This window comes from Poecilia reticulata, chromosome 8, assembly GCF_904066995.2.
Source record: "Poecilia reticulata chromosome 8, P_reticulata-male-v2, whole genome shotgun sequence".
In the NCBI taxonomy this organism is placed as follows: Eukaryota; Metazoa; Chordata; class Actinopteri; order Cyprinodontiformes; family Poeciliidae; genus Poecilia; species Poecilia reticulata.
Genome location: NC_088837.1, coordinates 13,547,201 through 13,568,264, shown reverse-complemented (window position 1 = coordinate 13,568,264; position 21,064 = coordinate 13,547,201). Strand labels below are relative to the sequence as shown.

At 40.3% G+C, this 21,064-nt stretch overlaps 1 protein-coding gene across 1 annotated transcript; it reads left to right on the top strand.

Annotated features, from left to right (window-relative positions):
* Positions 1–114: 114 nt before the first annotated feature.
* Positions 115–21,028, top strand: ern1 (endoplasmic reticulum to nucleus signaling 1). Its single transcript, XM_008416777.3, has 22 exons — positions 115–333; positions 7,342–7,462; positions 9,351–9,384; positions 10,126–10,198; positions 10,394–10,466; positions 11,632–11,754; positions 12,136–12,237; positions 12,326–12,587; positions 13,049–13,127; positions 13,343–13,502; positions 14,243–14,358; positions 14,450–14,632; positions 15,633–15,891; positions 15,972–16,062; positions 16,152–16,341; positions 17,437–17,536; positions 17,611–17,810; positions 17,930–18,077; positions 18,218–18,345; positions 18,777–18,900; positions 19,610–19,677; positions 19,758–21,028. Exons 1-22 carry the CDS (start codon positions 259–261, stop codon positions 20,229–20,231), a joined length of 3,183 nt encoding a protein of 1,060 aa, XP_008414999.2. The 5' UTR covers positions 115–258; the 3' UTR covers positions 20,232–21,028.
* Positions 21,029–21,064: the final 36 nt, after the last annotated feature.

The window sequence follows — 21,064 nt, the reverse complement described above, 5'->3', positions numbered from 1 at the left end:
TTATAGCACATCCGGTGTGTCTAGACGTGTTTTCATTGGCTGAGAAGCCTATAGCGTTCCCCCTCCTCCACTCCTGTGGATATGAATCCAAAAGTCCAACCTCCGCAGTGGTAATTTCAGGAAGAAGCATCTCTACCAACGCTGTAGCAAACATTTCGACCCATCTGTCTGTGGAAGTCAGAAAAGAATTTTCTATGTAGCGACCAGCCGCCCCGGACCACCTAGTCAGCCTGTCCCGGTTTGAGACCCGATGCTAACATGGACTGGCCAGTGCGAAAACGGGCTCTACTGTGCTGCATTTTAGCCTTGTTTTTCTACGCTGGTCCCCAAAAGGTAAGAAAGCTAGCTGGATAAACTAACTTAGACGGGATGAGGTTATTATTGTCGACTAAACAACAAGTATAATTTATAGTGGGATTATTATTTTGTACTTTGGGACGTTTTAATAAAAATGTTTGTGCTTCAATGAAGCTAAAATTCAGTGCATATGCTGCGTGTTGACAGCGGTTAGCTAAATACGAACGTTAGCTAGCTTGCTAAACTATTCAATTGACAAGTTGTTGGGTTTAAAATAAACTCATCTGACGCATTAAAACCTGCGTAGACAAGTTTGTTTTTTATCTGTCGAGTTTCAGGAATTTACGGGAAACCATTTGTCCTTATATCTGTACAATTTCAGATCTGTAACACATCACATAAAAATTTTTTTTACCACTCACTAATGCTGTATTGTACTTCATTTAGTTATTAAGTCTGCGTGATATTAGAAACATATGCAGTTGTGTTGTCGTCACGATCTCAGTTTTTCTTTCCATCATCACCCAACCTACCCTTTAATCCATGATAGTGTTTCTTTTCAGTGATCAACAAGAAACTCAGTTCAGCTTAGATAGCAAAATCTTGAAACTTGACAGCCCAACACCATGTGATATTATAGTAAAATACACAGTCATGGTTAGAATTTTTGATGGGTTCCTTTTTGATAACAGATGCAGGGTTTTATTTAAAGATTTTTGACTATAGTTTCAATATTACTGGACACAATGACCCTCAACTGACACAAACGGTGGATATCAAAAGTTTACCCCTACTTTTAAAGCCAGTAAAACCCATTTGCTGATTAGGAGTAAGAAAAGTTTAGGTAATTTTGAGTCCTATTACAACATCAATTGTGTACTGATGTCAATATGATGTTTCAAAGGCTTGCTTATCTCAACATTTGAATTCAACAACTTGATGCTTGTGCACAAGTCACAGTTGTACTCCTGAAGGATGTTTCGGTGTTTGTGAGGGATGCTCGTTGCAAAAGTAGCTTATGGTGACTTCATGGGGAAACTTTACTATGGTGCTATTACACCAGAAAGTTAAAATTTTCAAGTAAATTTTGCTGTCTATATTAAGGTATAGTTAAAGGATCTGATGTCCCTAATTAAAGTCAATTAAAAATTTATGCCAGCCATAAAAAAAAACCCAAACAGCGCAACTCTTAAAAGTATAATCATGTAGTTTTAAAAAGGCATTGCACTAACCCTAACCCATTGTTTTCTTCAGGCATTTAAATTTTTGGAAATGTACATAACATGTGCCCTATTTTGAGTGTTCAATAAATAATGACTAGGTGGAATCTGTGGTATGTAGTTTTGTACACTTGAGGTTAGATTTAAATCATTTACAACCCTGTAAAGGCCTAGTCATTCATACTTTGACACCTTGATAGTGTGTATACCTTCTGTTTACGAGGACTGAATCCATAACAACAGACAATGGGGCTGTAACCATTTACAAAAAAACATCTATAAGTTCATGCAAATCAAAGTAATATCGTATTGGGTATACGCTCTGTGAAGTACATTAACACCTTGGTTTTTGATGGTTGGAATAAAGCATTGATAATCTGCTGTCTTGGCTTTAATCTTGATCAAAAGTAATTAACATGTTCAAAACGAGCCAAAAACTTAAAAGCCCCAAGGCAGAGACCCTTCACTGCTACATGAGTAAACCAGCTCAGCTAAGAAGCAGATTAAAGTGGCTTTATAATCCCTTGTCATGTCTCTGGTTCTTCTCTTAGCCTATTAGTGTATGCAGGTGTAGTGTGGGTGACGAATGATAGTCCAACTATATATCCTGAGAGAAACTTCATGGGATTTCTAGAGAAGAAAAGCTCTTTTTGACAGTATTTTCTGCCACAGTTGACACATTTCCTCCTTTAAAAGCATGACACATCAGCAACTGATTGTTATTAATAACTTTAAGGTCCTCCTTTGTGCTTTATACTTGCACATACTTAATTTAATGGTTGACAGGCATCATAAACGTAAGTTTATAATTGCTCGAAACTACACAGAGGTCAATTTTACACACTTTCTGTTCAGTGCAAACAGATTTTGAATTGCTAAATCTAAAGAAAAAGTAGATATAATGGAAGTGGCTGTGCTTTATCTCAGTCTGCCAACACGTGGTATTGCTTTCTTTGTAGTAAAACCCCAAAGGTTCTCTGTAAAGATGTGACTTGTCATTTGAGAAATATTATAGCATCTTAATTCCTTTTAATTGTTGCTGTTAAGATGTGTAGGAATAAATATCTGATCCTTATGCAATGGTTATGGTGTTCGTTGCATATAAAGGATGTACGATTTGATATATTTGTTGATTAGTTGAAGCTGTTGCCAGTACGCACTTCCCATGACACATGCTCAGATGTGTGAAAATACTTTCTTTTTTTTTCTTGGTTCCTGTGTTGGTTTGTTCTGCACTCAGGCAAGCTGCAGAAATTGCTGATGGCAGCAGACAAGGTGATTGCTTCGACAAGAAATTCACTTTTTACCCTGATGGTTTTTGTTGTTGCCGTTTCATACTTCGACCACAAGGCTTTTTTTTTCCATGCGCTTCTAAAAATGTTTGTTGAAACTTGAAGGGAAGGCCGACAGTTCTGAGCGGCTCTATGTTTGGCTTGGTTTGCCAAGCAGAAGGGTGCGAGGCGCGGTGACCCTCCGCTGACCGCTGCCGGTGATAACACAAGCATTGAAGTCCCTTTTGAAGCTGACCTCAGTTAAAAAAAAAAAAAAAGGTTGAAAATTTAGATTCAGGAACAAGAGTGAAGAGTTTTTTTGGTACCCAGTTCTGCAGTATTATGCAACCCTTATTTTGCAATGCTATTTCTGTGTAACGTACAGAATGAGGAAATGGAAGGGTGTGCATTATTCTAACCGTTGCTTTAATCGAGCCTTTGTGAATCACATCCATTCTGAGCAGAGAAACTGTGAAGCAGATGTCCCTGAAGCGCAACACTTCAACATATGCATCAGCTGCTGAATGTTGGTGTCCATGCAAACCTAAAGGGCCAACAGATGTTTGGGAACTCATTTGTTTGTGAAACCAAGAGAGCTGTTGGGGGTTACGAGGGGGGCGAGAACAGATTAGTTATGACTCTTCCCAGCACACTTTTATGGTGCCTTGTGAAGTTGAGGCCCAGTGGGAACAGTTGCAGGTGCATATTATTGACACGCATGCTCATGAAGGATGGATGAGACCACAGGAAGAGAACTTGGGGCCAGTGTCAAACGATGTCTTTTCTCTCTGCAGATGATCTGAAACCTTCATTTGTTTTTTTTTTGTCTTAGTTTCTGTTCATTTTGATGCTAGAAGTTTCAGAACAGTGTGATGAATAACTAGAGTGCACAGGTTATTGTGAACCGGCCTTTATAGGGTGTCTGCCACTGGTCAGCCACCGACGCTGTTTACAGAGGAATAGTAGGCCATGTCACTGAAGGTGGAGACTAACCGCAGCAGTAGTTCCACGTGTTCTTGATTGCACGTACATTAAAGGCTGATGGATGGAAATCCTGCTGGTTCTGTTATTTTAAAAAAGCATTTTTTATTTTTTCAATTTTTTATTTTTTTTTTCAGAATTCTTAAAATATCAAAAGACTGATCTGATTGACTTCATTAAATATTAGTGGTTTGGTAAGCAGATTGTGTTTCTCAAACTCCTGACTGGAGGAACCATTAGCTAATTTCTGCTTCTGAGGCTTTAAAAAGATACACTTCCGAAACCACAAAAATTCTCAGCATATTGTTCCTATGTCTTAATAAGATGCAGGAGAAAGCTGCACACTGCTAGTCAGCTGGCTGACGGAAGACTCCTGCATTTCGACCTCGCTTGTAAGAATGCATTCACACCAGCCCATTTTAGTCCACTTTAATCAAACTCTGGTTTCGATTGTGTGAAAGCACACCTGTGCTCACTTTCTTCTTCAGAGGATTTTGTGTGGTTTCCTTCATCGGTTCTTGGTGTAGCGCCATAACAGGTGACGATGGGGAGCAGATTTTGGTTAGTTTGACGCAGTGCATTGTGAAAGTGAACTGAACTATCTGAAAATGTTACCAATGTTGCAATTTTGGTTCTCGATAGAGCCAACTCTGCAGGACTAGCAGGTGTGTGGAGTAGAAACACCCTAAGAAAGACGAATTCAGCTACTTGAAAATGTTTCCAGAATCACGGGCAGTCATTGTTTGAAAACTAAAAGAGAACCGCTTCATTTTTATTATATTAGTTTTAAAAACTAATGATGGCATAGCAACATGCCTGTAGCCGACTGCAGGCTACCTGAGCAGATAACCTGACTAATTAGCCAGATAACATCTGCCCGTTTATAATTGTGCTTCTCTTCGAAGAGCTGAACAATAACACTCTTCGAAGAGCTGAACAATAACAGTTGTGATAAGGACTGCTACTGAATAGACTGGTGTTTTTAATCCAGGTTATTGTTCAACAATTTCACATGCATGGATTAGACCCCTTTCTGTGACTCTCAGTGGTGGTCTCTTTGGTCCAGATAGGGCTCCATCTGAGGCAGACCCTGCCCCTGGTGCCATGTGCGCTCCAGTGTCCCTTGTATGTGAGTAGGCGTTGAAGGGTTTGGAGAGAGGAGTGCCCATCTGGGCTGCCGGCCCACTATTCAGCTGTGTGTGCTAAACTTGAAGAGCTCCTTTGACAAAGTCCTTAGATACATTTCAAAAGGCAAAACCAACTTTACAAGATCTACTGGAAGGCAGGAATGCAACTTTTACCCTTTAAGGATTTACCAGCCGTCTATACCATTATAGCATGTTTGAACAGTAAAGCTGGAGACACAATGTGTTAGAAACCTTGCAATCTGTCAAACCAAACACTGCATGTCTTCTAGCTCCTTTTGCACAAACTGATCAGGTGATCATGAAGGGATGCAGTGGTGCGTTAGATGATTCTCCCCGTTGTGAAAATCTAGCTGCTTTAGAAGTTGTGGAACTGGCCAGTTTTGGGGGAACTACATGTTCTGAGACCAATACATTGATGTAAAAGCATACTTTTCTTAGTCTAGGTAATTTCTCTGAGGAAGCTATTTTTAGTTCTCCAGGGAGCTCTTTATAGGTAATGCCTTTGATCGATATTGCTGTGGTTTAACATGCAAATGAGCACAGCTTCCGCTGCTTAGATTTCCTGTGACAGAGAAGTCAAAATCAAAATGCAAACATTTTTGTTCTTATATTATAGGGGGACATATTGTGCAAAATTCACTTTTTGTGCAAGTTCCTATATGGGTCTCTATGGCTTCTAGAAACAAAGTGCTATAAAAAAATAAAAAAAAACACCTAATCATTTGCTGGCAATAAGTTTGTTTTTTGGTGTCTGGAAAATTTCCTGATTATTAAGTCACAATCGGCGAGTACTGCTTTGTTACCTAGCAACCCAATCTGAGCCCAGGACATGGTGGAACTCCAGCAAATCTGGTCAGCTGGTTTTACTGCAATGGTGCAATGACTGCTGGAAAGGATGATAACTTACTGTTGCTGCATCCTTGATGGTTGTACAGGAAGCTCCCCTTCTGATTGCCTCTGGGTCTGACTCTGGGTCAAAGATGAACCAATGTATCGTTGTGTATCTGTTTGCAGCCATTTTCACATGTACTAGGACTGCCTTCTAGTTACTTTGGCAGTTGTAACTTGGAGCTGGGTTTGATGTCAGACCTGAGGTAACAGCGTTCTAGTTGACAGGCTGGAATTTCAACATGGCGACACCCATAAACATTGTTTGCAGTACTTTAGTATCATTGTAAGCTTTTCTTTCCATAAGCAAAAACCACTTTTAATGAGTTCATTTTGGAGTTACAGGTTGCACATGTAACATTAATTTTAGACACACTCTTATCTGTGTGTCTTGGGAAATAAACACGTCTCCTCCACACCTTGGCACTGTAGAGGTGAGAAGCAGCCGTATTGAAACACGAAGTCGACCTTACAAGTTGGCTGGAAAACTAGGCCTTAAGAGCTGCTCCCTTTTCTCAGCTGGAAATACAACTTCAGAGGGCGTTCCAGTTGATTCCTCCAACTGGGAAGTCAGAATTTTCCAGTTCCGAGTATAACTGGAAGACAGGAAGAGTGCAGGTGTAAACACAGACTTGGGAGGGGTGGCCAGCAGCAGCTCATTTTGATTTAAAGTGAAAGAGTAAATTGTAAAAAGGAGCTAAAAATAGGCAGAACTGAGCAGGTGAAATCTGATCATCCGAAAATGATTTTGTGAACAGAAATGCATTAAACCCTATTAAAGTACTTTTTAAGGAACTAGAGAAAGTTCGGGAGTGAATAACGTTTTCGGAGGCTATATGAAACACTGCCACTTCTGCACATTGCCAAGTTCTGCTGCTTATATTTGCAGTAGTGGTAAACACACAAACATGGAAATTAAAGGAGCCCCGCTCCTAACTCTTACTAAAGTGACATTGTTTTTAACTACCGTTGGAAAGCTAATAGGGGCCCGTCCGTTAAACAGTCTCCACCCATGCTGGCAGTCTGACTGATTGACCAGCTAATATCAGCTTACTTTTTAATTACTCAGAAAAAAGGAGAATGATAATAAGGTTTAATATTGTGTATACAATAATATAAATGCTTATTTTTGTGAGTACATTATTCAGAATCTCAAAGATTAAAGTACACAACATGTGAATAAAGGTCAAATGAGTTCAGCATGTTAAATTTGCCACCCTTTGCTCTAGTTTGTGCTTTAAGCCATACAGTAGCTCAGTAGACCAGCTAACACAAGTTTATTATCCTGATCCAGATGTCTTCATATCATTACATGATTATTTCAACATTTTGATACTGTTTGCTATGTGTGAGGCTGAGTAATAGTCGAGTGATTACAGACTTATCCACTGCCCGAACACAGGCGCACATGTTCAAACCTAACCCGGGGGTTTAAATGGCAGGATGCATGCATAAACACATCTACTGGTTAAGAACCAGACATCCTGTCAGTGTTGCATGATGATCATTTATTTGAGCCGTTTTCTGTTTTTGTAGGGATTTTGCAGCGCCAGCACAGTTGCCCTTCCTGAAAGCCTGCTCTTTGTGTCCACCCTGGATGGAAACCTGCATGCCGTTAGCAAAAAGTCTGGCTCTATCAAGTGGACTCTGAAAGAAGGTAAGAGGAGACGGCTGGTGTCAAGTTAAAGTGTTTGTATGCTCTTCTCCTCGTTATTCATACCACATTTCAAACACAAAGTACGATTGTTGCCCTGATGCCTGGTTGAAAACAGTGGAATCCTTGTTTTGCTTTGTTGGGATGCAGCTTTCATTGGAGTAAAGCAACAAATTGATCAAATTGTAGGCAACATTTTATTGTATTTATTTAGCTAGTGTGAATACAGCATGTCCACACCTGAACATTTTTATGCAATCTAATTAGCATCACTCCCTGGATCATCTAGTCTAGCCAGGGTAATTAAGATTTTCTAATGCTTCATACACCTGGAATCTAAAAACAGAGCTTGTCGTTATGTGTCAAATCAGTTGTATTTCTTTAAAAACATATTTATCTCTCATTTTCTGCAAATAAATATACAATTTTTGCTTGGAATTTCGGAGACAGGCTGTCTGTAGGTCATAGAATAAAATAACAATGTTAATTTTACTCAAACACATATCTAAAAGTAAAATCAGAGAAGCTGATCATTATAAGTGGTCTCTTAATTTTTTATTTTCCCAGAGCTGCATATAGTGCTTTTGTGCCTAGATTTAGTAATCCTATTTCTATTGTGTGGTCAAGTCTAGAAGGTACTAGAAGAAGCTGTTCATTCAGGTTCTCTTGGCCATGGGATGCGGGTAATTATTAACGGAGAAAGAGGGAAATGCTGCCTCTAATCAAGGTCTGAGTGGGCCAGGATCAGGAACTTTACGGTAGTGTCACCTGCACTCATGGCCCGCACCATGGTTACCATCGCCAGAGCTCTGTATGCTCTGGAATTGCATTAGATAAGGAGGCTTGGAAAACTAGAAAAAGAGAGATTTTAGGGGTGTTTTTCTTAGTCTTGTTATGAACTCACAATTTTAAATGTGTATTCTCCTGTTTTTGTGGACTTATTTTAGGCTAGACTTTTGTTTTGCTTCTTTTTTTTATTTTTTTTTAGGTAAAAACAAATTTAGTTCATGCTTGTTAATCCCTCCTGGCTCTACTCAATAACCAAATCTGCCATGATGAGGCAGAGGCTGCCTCCTCCGCATCATCTGTTTTCCTGGAACAGCTACTGAATATAAATTTCACCAGGCTTTGCACACACCTGCCCCATTTCAGTCAGGAAACGATGAGAGGGAAGCAGAAATCTTCCACCTTTGTCAATACTGAACAGTGCAGTTTTAATATCAAACCTGTCATAATGCTGCTCGCTTCTCTCTTTGCAGACATGTATTTATATTTCAGCCAGTCAGACTTAACCCCCAATAAACATTTCCTGAAGACTAATGTTTACTGAATCAAACGGTTATTTACCATCTTTGGATTATCTCACACCTAACCCTGTGCCATTGTGGACACCTTCCAGCTCCACCTGCTCCACACCCAGCTTGTTCACACTGGTGGGACTTGTATGTTTGTCTTTTTTGCAACGGACGCTTCAGGTTTGGGGTTTGACTGGTTTGGTAACCCCGTTGAAAGATGGAAGAAATCTTATGTAGGCTTCTCCCAACAAGATTATCTTTTTTTTTTTTTGTTAAGGACAACTTGGCAAGATTTTATTCCATTTATACTGGAATAGGTCAGTGGGATTGGGTTTTTTGATGTTGCGATCACATCGAATGATTGTTATTCTTGTTCTCACTGCTGGTGTGTCATGCCTGATTTACTCACAGAAAGCTTATCTGTTTGCCCTTCATGTTTGCCACTGGGGCTTGCATGTCCATTTGGACTTTGTGTCCTCTGCAGTCCGACGTCTCCAGCGTTCATGTCTCTCGCTTACTCAACGGCCGCTGGCCATGTTTTCGTCTGCCGGATGATATTCCTGTCAGTCTTGACTATCGTCTTTGTGTCCTCACAGATCCAGTTCTTCAGGTCCCGACACATGTAGCAGAGTACGTATCCAAGTTATCTTTGTTTTTTTCTTTTGTTGGATACATGAGTGTTTTGCAAAAGTGTTCACACCCTTTAAACGTACTGGTCTTTCCCAAAGTTTGTCACATAAGATACAAAATTTGTTTTTTGTTTTTTTAAATAGCCAGCATTTGGATTGTGAATAAATAAAATCCAATGCAATCAATTGTTTCTAAAAGCCATCTAATTAACAAGGAGGTAATTTAAGTTCAGAATAAATCTGGGTGTTCTGTGAAGGCCTCAGTGGTTTGGTTTAAGCTTCCATCCCCACAGTGAAACATGTAGAAAAATCCTTGGGGAAAACAAACCACTACTACTGAAAAAGACTTCAGACTGTGGTGGAGGTTGCTTTTCAGGACAACCACTCTGAGCATGCAACCAAAGCTGTGAGACTTGAAAATTGATGTTTGCAGATGCTGTTTGTCTGAGCTGACTGACTTCAAGTCCTTCAACCTTTTAGATGTTTATTGGTTTAAAAAAAATAACACAAAATCTCTGGTTGTTCCAGTTCATGTTGTGCTGGTCTGTCACATTAATGGCCGTAAAGTGGCAAAATGTGATAAAAGTTTACATTTTTTAAGAATACTTTTTTCAAGACACTGTGTTCTACTGTATCTTATCTCTATGTAGCAAAAGACAGTGTATTCTAATGAGTATTGTGACATGCTGAGCTCGACCTGCTGCTTAACAATTAACTTTGTTGCCTTTGTTCTTTTCACCAGACCAGCGTTTCTGCCGGACCCCAACGACGGCAGCCTGTACTCACTGGGTGGAAAGAACAACGAAGGCCTCACGGTAACAGGAAATGCGTTTTATCGAAGCATTTTAATCTTCCGTCTTTGGTACCACTCAGTTCCTTGTTCGGTAGAAAAACAGTCATGCTTTCTCATTATGAGTTTGCAGCTGTGGCGGTTTTATACTACGTGGTGCTATATTTTGTTGTTGACCCTTAAAACCACAAGGTTTATCTGAGGTTTTTTGTTGTAACAGAAATTACCTTTCACCATCCCTGAGTTGGTGCAAGCTTCACCGTGTCGCAGCTCTGATGGAATCCTCTACATGGGTAAGACCCATTCATAAATTTCTGGTCACGGCGTACGCATACACGTTTGTAGATTCCGCCTGTGTTCCTCACCTTTCATAAAGGAGTGGGTGTTATCTGGTTTCAACAGAATACAACACGTCGTCTTCTGGTTCCACTAAATCTACAGCCTCGGCTCTTTTGAATTTTTAAGTGTTAACGCAGGAACTTTAATCTACCATCGTTTGAACAAAAGCAGTCACATTTGCCTCCTTACTATCATCATCATCATCAGTCAGGCATTTAATTATATAGATGCAAACTGTTGCTGGTTGAATACTTTAATATATAGCTACTTTTCATGTATGTGGCTTCACATTTTGTGAAAATACTCTATGAAGTGTAAATGCAAAACTTTGAGAGACTATCTCACTATGGAGTGATAAAACTAATTAACATTAAGGTTTAACGGTCGTAGGTTATTTTGAATAACTGGTTTTGTAAAAAGTGCCTCATTTAATCAGATTAACGGTTCTGTTGGCAGGAAAGCTATAAATGAGGGTTTTTCGCAAGTGGAACAATTTCACATTTTAATGCAATAGAACCACAAACCTCAATGCGTTTTATTGAGGATCAGCAGTATTTTAAAAGGCATGCTGTTTTGGGCATGTCTCTGCCTGTTTTTACCTATTTTTCTTTGCAAAATTGATTAAACTCTGTTACATTGGATGGAAGTCTTCACCACCTTAAGTATTTTGCAGCCAGCAACAGGTTTTGTTTCCATTGTTTCTTCTTTTTTTTTATATTGCCACCCATCGTATCAGCTTTCACCAGCTTCCGGTTTAGTTTTCTAACCCAGCTTTAAACGTCTCCCTGACCTCCCTGCTGTGATCTTTGGTCTCCAGGATTCTCTTTGTTCTCTAACAAGCCTTCAAATAATACCTGCATTTATACCGAGATTAAATTGAGCACAGGTGGAATCAGTTTACTAATCGGGGTTCATTTAGGTGCAACAGACTAAATGGGGCTGAACACAAACTATTTCCTTACTTTGTTGGTCGACCGCATAAAATCCCAACAAAGTACATTGAAGTTTGTAACGCCACAAAATGTTTTGCAAGACTGCTGTGGCCTGGTGCAGTTTCAAAGCTAAAATCACCGAACTAATCAGTTTCCTGTGTGTGTTTGTCTATGTGCTCTCCTGCAGGTAAAAAGCAGGACTTGTGGTATGTGGTGGATTTGCTAACAGGTGAAAAGCAGCAGACGCTGACGTCGTCCTTCGCTGAAATGCTTTGTCCGTCTTCATCCCTTCTGTATCTGGGACGAACGGGTAAAAAGAAAACTAGCTCAGCTGCTTTGTTGTTTTTTTTTTATTCTAACCAGAATCTATGACACTCAAGATTTAATCTAGTTTACCAGAAGGCTTCATTTTTTTAAAATTTCTTTGGGCGAGACTGTTTATATAGTCATTGCTCATTAGTGCAGCCAATTTATTTAACTTCCAAACAAGACAACTACCTCTCCAATAATTAGCTTCTTAAATTTTAAGGGGCTAGGAGTGTTTGCAAGTTGAAAGCTCACATTAGCTTTTTGTTGGCCATTGTTAAGGAAATTTCACACAATTCAGCTTTGTAGTCTTACAATAAAACTGACACTGAAACCCTGCAGTGTGTACTGCTTACGTAGCCATGCATGTTTCTGTCTTTGTTAGAGTACACCATCACCATGTACGACACAAAGAACAGAGAGCTGCGCTGGAATGCCACCTATTCCGACTATGCCTCCACCCTCCCCGATGATGATATGAAATACAGTAAGATTCCTACTCGAGCATGCTCGTTGTTGGCTTAACTCTCCAGTACACTGGGCATGCTGATAGCATCTCGTTATTCCCTCCACAGAAATGGCTCATTTTGTCTCAAACGGCGACGGCCTCGTGGTGACAGTGGACAGCGAGACGGGAGACGTTCAGTGGGTGCAGAACTACAATTCTCCGGTGGTGGCGATGTACATCTGGCAGCGGGAGGGTCTTCGCAAAGTTCCCCACACCAACGTCGCCGTGGAAACGCTGCGCTACCTCACTTTCATGTCCGGAGAGGTCGGACGGATAACCCAGTGGAAATATCCGTTTCCAAAGGAGAAGAAACCTAAAAATAAATTCATGTAAGTAATTTTTTTTTGCCTAATTTGCCTTAGATTTTTTTTTTTTTTTTTTTACATTTTATCGTCTGTATTTTCTTATGTATTTAGTTCCATTTTACATATATGTTCAGAGATGAAAAAATAAATAACCTATGTAATGTAGCTAAAAAGCTGGTCAGTCAGTCTTGTATAAATTAAATTAATGGAAAGTTAAGTGGAAGGAAAATGCCTGGTTGAAAAAAACCACATCTTTGGCTGGAATTGGAGTTTCCAGAGGCCTCTTTTCAAAATAAAGTAAATCTTTTTTTTTCTGTGGAAATAAAGCTCCAAAAGCCTGGAGGGGAAAGCTGAAAAGTAAAACCAGGACTCGTTGGTCTTCTCTGAATTGTTTTAGCCTTGTCATTTGGCTTGACAAGATTTTATCTATGTCACTGTGCAGTTTATTGTCAAACATGACAAGTTTTTATTTCTGGTCTTTTCAGGGCCACTTTATATGTGGGCAAATACTCCACTAGCCTGTATGCATCACCGTCTCTGGTGCATGATGGAGTCACAGTGGTGGTGAGCACAATCTGCATATTAAATCAAGTGCAACGTTGATCACGTCAACAGCATGTCCATGATTTATATTTTTTTAAAATTTTCATTAAGTCTTCATATATTTGCATGAAGTTTGATTTCTGTCATTTGAAGTAGGAGGCTGCTATTTCTACAGACTTCCTTTTTATAGAAGCTCATGAGGCGTCTGATAACAGGAAGTGTGTGTTTGTCTTTAGCCTCGTGGAAGCACCTTCCCCCTGCTGGAAGGCCCCAATAGCCAGGAGACAGAGGAGGATAAGGAGTGTGTCATCACTCCCAGCACAAGTGTGAAATTCAACGCTGGCCTTCGAGAGCGAAACCGGATCAACTTTATGAGGAACTATCTGCTGCTCATAGGTACGGCACAAAACAATACAAATCACAGCCGTTAGAATTTTTAGTTGCTTATCTTGGAGCTGGGAGAAGAAAAAGAGATTTGGTGTCATTTTATAATGGGTTAAAAATCCACTTTCCTAAACAAGTTTTGATGTCGGCACTCTTAACCACTTCCTCAGAACTTAGAAATGTTTGTGCTTTCAGTTTAATGTGGCCTGCCATCTAGTGGGCGATTGATGGAACTGCAGAAATGTTTTTGTATCGTTAATTTTGGCCTGAACAGAAGTGAAATGTTTTGGCAATAATTTGTCCTGTACCAATGCTTGTTTAGTCTGTTTTTAAAATCTCAAATAAAAAGTCTGCCTTCCACTTTTCAGCTGCTTTCATGGTATTTTGCTGGCTGTATCCATGGCGCTGACTTTTATTAACATGGGACAATTAAAGCAAAACTATGTGTTTCAAATATGGAAAGTACCTGTTTTCTCTTATTTTATATCAACTGCAGCTGAAGAAAACAAATTTTGTTTAATGTGTGCTTCAAGGATTTTTTATGAATGCATTCTCATAAGAATATTCTTCTAATGTTAACAGCACCTGTATAACCCGGTGTGGTGGAGTCTCCACTCCTTAAACTGTAAAAAAAAAAAAAAAAGACAGAAATTCATTGTTGGGGTTGAAATGAATCTGTTTCTGTTGGTGTTTTGGACACTTTAGACTTGAATTTCTGTGTTTGTGAAGCTTTTTTCCGTATCGCTTTTCAGGTCACCATGAAACGCCCCCTGAGGCTCATACCAAGATCCTGGAAACATTCCCTGAAAACTTCCCTCGTAACCAAGGCAACGTCATCCCACCTACTACGGATAAGAAAGGAGAGGAGGTCCGGATCATCTCGCGTGTGACGGAAATATCCTGACTCTCCGTGCTCTTTCTTTTAACATCTTTCCTTCTCCTCTGATTCCTTTCTGCAGAAGGTCAATGACAGTGGCATGGACGATAGGCAGTCTTCAACCTCCATCCAGGAACCGGGAACCAGCAGCCGCACTGCGCGCCCGGAGGCCCCTGTGGACTCCATGCTGAAAGACATGGCCACCATCATCTTCTCCACTTTCCTTCTCGCCGGCTGGGTGGCTTTTGTTATCATCTACCCCAAGGTAAAAACAAATTTCACCTTTTCTAAAGCGTCCAATGTACTCATCATAGAAGATTTCTATCACAGCTGTAGCTAATAACTGCAAACCCTGTAGAGTTCTGGCTACATGAATTGACCTGTCATGATGACAAATTTTTCTGGACAATAAACTGTCCCAGAAGTTATTGCGATAACCGATTATAATGTTATTTTGAGATAATTCTTAAGTCATAAAATGGTAATGGCCTAGTAATGCAAGCACACCCTTTCAAACGTCAGTAAAATTTAATTTATAATGAACATGCAACACTTAAGCTGGAAGATATTTTAAAGATTCTAAATAAAAAAACAAGACACCCGAAACAACAATTAAAAACAAAATTGTCCTTCTGAAAAGGGGTTAGTCGAGACCAATGCACCAGAAGCCTTTTGTCATCTAGTCTGAGATAGAAAAAGAGAGAAACAAAACAATCATGCAAACGAAAATGATCAAGCTTGTATTCATTTAGCATTTGATTAAATGAGTTATTGCTTATTGCTGTTCCACCATGCAGCAAGCACGCTTATTTATACCAATTATTTCTTAATGTTTTTGTTTTGGCGAGTGGATGGTTGAATTTTTTTAATTTATTTTTCAGAGCAAGATTTTTCTGTATCAAAAAAAATAAAATAATAATAAAAAAAAAAAAATATATATATATATATATATATATATATTAAGGCGTTTTACACATCTTTATACGGGGTGCTGACAAAGAAGTTTCTTTTATTAAAATTGACTAAACAAATTATATCAAAGTTTCAAAACTAACTTAGGACCAAATAAGAAAATAGCAAGAGGACGAGGTGCTTGAGTGTGGAAATGGCTCAGCATTAACCTGTGGAAGCTGTATCTGCTGACTTTTTATTAGCTTTATATAACAACAGGTGTATGTATAGGATCTCAAATGGCTTAAAAAAGGTTCATGAACACATTTTGCAATGGTTGCATCCTTTAAGTTTTCTGTTGTTTCTTGCGACAGAGCGTGCACAAGCAGCAGCAGCTGCAGCACCAGGAGTTCCAAAGACAGATGGAGGAGCGGCTGGAGCTGCTCCAGCGGCAGCAGCCTTTCTCCCCTGCAGACGTGGGTTTGGCTCCCGACGGCGACTTCCTGGACGTGGCTCGCACTCGCTCCGACTGCTCAGACCACAGCAGCCCCAACGTCACGCCCCGTGCCTCCAACCACTCCAACTTATCTGTGTCTGAGGTGGGCAGCTCAATTTGTGAGCACGAAGATGGAGGTAAGGCTCAAGTTCTGTTTTTGTACATCAGCTGGTTTGTTGTGGCTTCGTTTTCACTGCTTGAAATGTGTTTTTGTCAGAGGAAGACTTCTCTACGGTCAGAGTCGGCAACATTACCTTCCACCCCAAACAGGTGCTGGGCCATGGTGCCGAGGGAACTATGGTTTATAAGTAAGGGAATCGGGCTTTGCAGCTTTTTGGGTAAAATTTCATATATTCCCTCATGTCACAGTATTACATTTCCACTGTTTCTCCAACAGGGGGCAGTTTGACAACCGTCCAGTGGCGGTGAAAAGAATCCTCCCTGAGTGCTTCAGCTTTGCGGACCGAGAGGTTCAGCTGCTCAGAGAGTCTGATGAGCATCCAAATGTCATCCGTTACTTCTGCACCGAGCGGGACCGCCAGTTCCAGTACATCGCGATAGAGCTGTGTGCTGCCACGCTTCAGGAGGTAAATAATCAATCATCATGTTTTTGTTTTGTTTTGTTTTTTAAATAAAGTTATTCTTCTGATCTTGTACAACAATTGAACCCTAAGGTGCTGTCAGAAGTGTGCTCAGTGGCAGAGCTTCACCGTCGCCACTGGTCTCCAAATTACGAAGGATGCTCAGAGAAATTCAAGAAATCTTGATAGCACAATTCATATTTGAAAAGGTTAACATAAACTATCTCCAGCTACTGCCCGTTATTGCTTATCATTTGTAAGAACGGTGACCCCCTGTATTTTACACCCCAACCAGACTGAAGCTACTGGAAACATAACTTGCTGTCATGAATGACAATCTTGTATCTGTCCCCAATGCATTTGAGAAAACAAATGATTGTTTTTGGTCATGAGTTTGTCCACTCTCCCTCTCACTATTTGAACAAACATGTTAATGTTATTAAAATGGCTAATAGATCCTAAAACCATCCCAATACAGGTTGATGCTGATACGCGTTAATTTTTAACACACTTTTAACAAGCTAATACAAAGAGCTCTCCCTTTTTCACTTATTTAATAGTTTTTTTCCCTCTGGTTTATTTTTATCTTTTTGTTTTGTCTTAATTTGTGGGTTTGAAATGTACCCACATTTGTTTAAAAAATGTGACATAAAATGTGTTGCAACATTGTTCTTTCCTCCTCTCAGTCTATAGTAATGTTGAACTCACTTCACTGTAGAAAGTTCTTACAGCTTCCAGTTTATGATGGACTTGACCTTTGGCTTCTAAATGTGTTAACCAGTTTCCGTTCATATGAGGGCGATGTCTTTTTGTCAGCTTGTTGAAACTAAACGCACCTCTGCATTCCAGCAGGACAATTACCCCCAAAACTCATCAAAATTCCTTTAGCCATGGATCAACTTGGCTAATATTAAACTTTTATAAAGACCCTGACCTCAGCCCTATTAAACATTAATGGGCTGCAGTTAAAAGCCTCATCCAGGCCAAGGCTGACCATCTTACTACCCTGAAGAAAGCACTTCCCATCATAACGTTTTCTCCACAGAATGCTTTATTTTTTAAAAATTCTATTTTCAACGTCGTTACCTTTCCTCTTGCTAGTATGTGGAGAAAAAGGATTTCAACCGACATGGACTTGAGCCAGTCATGCTCCTGCAGCAGACCATGTCCGGGTTAGCCCATCTGCACTCTCTCAAAATAGGTAAGTGTCTCTAAAACCTAAAAACCTTCATGTTTTTGGTTGCTGTTTGAAACATGATGTTCCTGTCCCTCCAGTCCACAGAGACCTGAAGCCCCACAACATTCTGGTATCCATGCCGAATGCACACGGCCGAGTCCGGGCCATGATCTCCGACTTTGGCTTGTGTAAGAAGCTGGCGGTGGGGCGTCACAGTTTCAGTCGAAGGTCCGGGGTCCCAGGGACCGAGGGCTGGATTGCTCCAGAGGTCCTCAGTGAGGACTTCAAGGACAACCCGGTGAGTCAGGGATGCAGTTGCACATCTGTCACAGCTGTCATGAGGTGAACTGTATGTTGGTGTTTTCCTGTGAAACCATCTCAAACTAGGTTGTCGTTCTTCTATTGTCATCCCTGTAGACCTACGCGGTGGATATCTTCTCTGCTGGTTGTGTCTTCTACTACGTGGTTTCTCAGGGAAGTCACCCCTTTGGGAAGTCTCTACAGAGGCAGGCAAACATCTTATTGGGAGGATACAGCCTCGACTATCTGCAAAGTGACAAACACGGTGAGAAATGCACCCAAGAGGAGTAAAGTAGTTTGTTTTTGTTGCTAATTCTCAGAATGGCAAAAAAAATTTTTTTTGCTCTTTTCATAATTAACTCAACACATTTGTGTTTTTTGTGTGTTTTTTTTTTATCTTCCTAGGTGAAATTGTTGCCAGAGATCTCATGGAACAGATGTTGAGCATGGATCCCCAAAGAAGACCTTCAGCTGAAAGTGTTCTCAAACATCCTTTCTTCTGGACTCTGGAGAAGGAGTTGCAGTTTTTCCAGGTTTGGGCTCTTTTCACCCACTGGGCGTCTTCACAACCAGGGTTCTGCAATCCTGCACACTCTGTGGAGAGAAGCAGCAACAATTTTTACCATATACAGACTGATTGTACTATTTTACATAAAGGCAGGTTAATATACAGGGTGAAACGGAGTACAATACCAGTTGCCTTAATAATATTTTGGTATTTTAATGCTAGCAAAAAATGTCCAAGTTTTTATAGAAGCCACATTTTTTCCTAATACAAAACCCAATATTTATGTGTAATCTCCTCAAAATTCATTATCGACATGTCTCCAGAGGTATTTATGGGATCACGGTTTTTTTTTTTAAGTTTCACTTTAGAGCACAGCATACAGTGATCCATTAGGTGTTTTTATTCACCATTATTTTGTTGCTGCAGATTAAAATCGTGTTGTTTTTTTTTGGGCAGGATGTGAGTGACAGAATAGAAAAGGAGCCGCTGGACGGACCAATCGTGAGGCAGCTGGAGCGAGGAGGGAGGGCCGTTGTCAAGGGCGACTGGAGAGAGCACATCACGGTGCCACTGCAGACGGGTATGATGAGGCTGGTTTAACGGTGCAAGCCACAATTAAGCATCTTCTGAAGAAGTCGCCTTATTTGGTGTGGTGTTGTTTGGCACCTTGATCTCTTACATGTGGTGCGGTTTCATTTTGGGCATTGTAGTTCTTTGATTTGCTCTCGCAGACGGGGCTGAATGTTTCCTGTCACAGGAAAGAAAAAGTCTGAAGTAGGCAGCTTTCTGTCTGCAGTGCCACACTCTGAGGATCAAAACCTAGAACAGTGGTTTGATTAATTAAACATTGCAGAACCACCATTTTATATTCATGTCATGAAAACGGCAAAAAATAGTAGTGACTGGGTTGTATGTTTATCATTTACCAATGATCTCAAAAGTATATGAAATGTATTTTTTGTCAGGGTTTTGTAATGTAAAGTAGGACCTTTTCAAATTTGTTTATTTCCCATTTAAGGCGCCATAGATCAACATTCAACTTTTTAATGTCTCAGCTTGCCGATGGTCCTTTCATTGTAGCCATAGTAACTTCATATCATGTACACATTTTTTATGAGGAAAAATGTTTAGTTTTTGATGGAGTTATTACTGACTCACTGGAAAAAAAACCTCTTGTAATGAAGCATAAATCTCTGAGATTTCTGACCTTTTTACTAATTCTAACCCCATAATAGATTTATTTTGTAAAAAGCTCAATGGGTTTGAGGTTTGATTTTTCTCTGTGGTAGATCTGCGGAAGTTTCGCTCTTATAAGGGCGGGTCAGTCAGAGACCTTCTGCGTGCAATGAGAAACAAGGTGAGGCACAGTTGTTGTGTAATTTAAAACAATCACACTCCTCCCTGCTGCAGTTTTGAGGATTTCTCTCATCTCAACAGAAACATCATTACCGAGAGTTGCCCGTCGATGTACAGGAGACCCTGGGCTCCATCCCCGACGACTTCGTCTCGTACTTTACATCCCGCTTTCCTCAACTGCTGATGCACACTTATCTCGCCATGAGGACGTGTGCGCCTGAGAGGTCTTTCCTGCCATATTACCCCACTGCAGAACAGCTGCAAAAAACACAAAGCCAGGGTTTGCAAAGACTCACCGAGCCATGCACCCAACCCCTGCCAGATCATACAACACTACCTATGTTGCAAACACAGGAATCGACTCCTTTGACACAGTGTGGGCATTCGCTGCCCTCGTCCAGAGAACATCCGGTACCTTCAGACTTTTCCGTTCATGCAGCTCACCCAGAAGTCCTGGGGCTGAATCCTCCCAGTGAAAATGTCTCTCAGTGGCCTACGGTTCCTCTCAGGCCAGAGGTACTCGCTATCCTGGATGACAAAACCAGTGCGGACTGAGCCAAAGCTGAAGTGCACCCAGAACTAAGGGAGCTTTGCCTTAAACAGTGGAGAACATTCAGGGGTTTGCTGCTGTGCTGCGGTGAGGTCCAGGCCTGCAGTGCCTGGAGTCGCACGCAAGCGTGCAGTCGAAACAAAAAGTGCCTTCTGCTGGACTGGATTCAGGTTTGTCCGTCTCCGCTCAGACATCTAACTGCCTACAAGGTGTTGGAATATTTTCTTGTAGCTGGACTGCACAAAGAAATTGCTTTTTAATATTATTTTTATTTTATTACACAGTGCAAAAAAAAGTGTCCAAAAGCTCTCTGCTCATTGTGGGAAATGTCTGCAAATGTTGTTGAACAATTGGGTAGTTTTCTTGTGCAATGTGGTGTGTTTCTCAGTAAGGGTATTTGCTGAAGAAGCTGTATGTGTAGATTTGTACAAAAAGATTTAAAGTTTGGGTCATAAATTGCTTAATATGACCCATGTGCCTTTATTTATATATATATATATATATATATATGAACGGTTTATTCTATATAAACCCATCACTGTGCTGCATGGGTCCTGCTCATTAAACAGACTATGCTTCATGTGCTTTATTTCACTAAATGCTGCTAGAATCTAATCTGTGTTGCTGACTCGGACTGTTCCAAAGTATCTGAATCCAGGAAATGATTTGATCCTCATCATGATGTTGAGAATGAGTTAAAAAGTGAATCCAGAAAATGGTAATGTGTGACTTTTTTTTTTTGTTAGTGTCGGTGATCTTGATGACTTGCACATATTAAATTCTTCATTGTTTTCTACTCATATTTTTCTTGTTGGTTCATCTTGTCTTACAGGATTGC

What these genes read in the sequence shown, in the direction of transcription:
- ern1 (XM_008416777.3), top strand. Translation starts at nt 259, where the DNA reads ATGGACTGGCCAGTGCGAAAACGGGCTCTACTGTGCTGCATTTTAGCC. An exon ending in GTCCCGACACATGTAGCAGA is followed by an intron (nt 9,385 to 10,125) that starts GTACGTATCCAA and finishes TCTTTTCACCAG; the next exon opens with ACCAGCGTTTCTGCCGGACC. An exon ending in TCTGCAAAGTGACAAACACG is followed by an intron (nt 18,078 to 18,217) that starts GTGAGAAATGCA and finishes TTATCTTCCTAG; the next exon opens with GTGAAATTGTTGCCAGAGAT.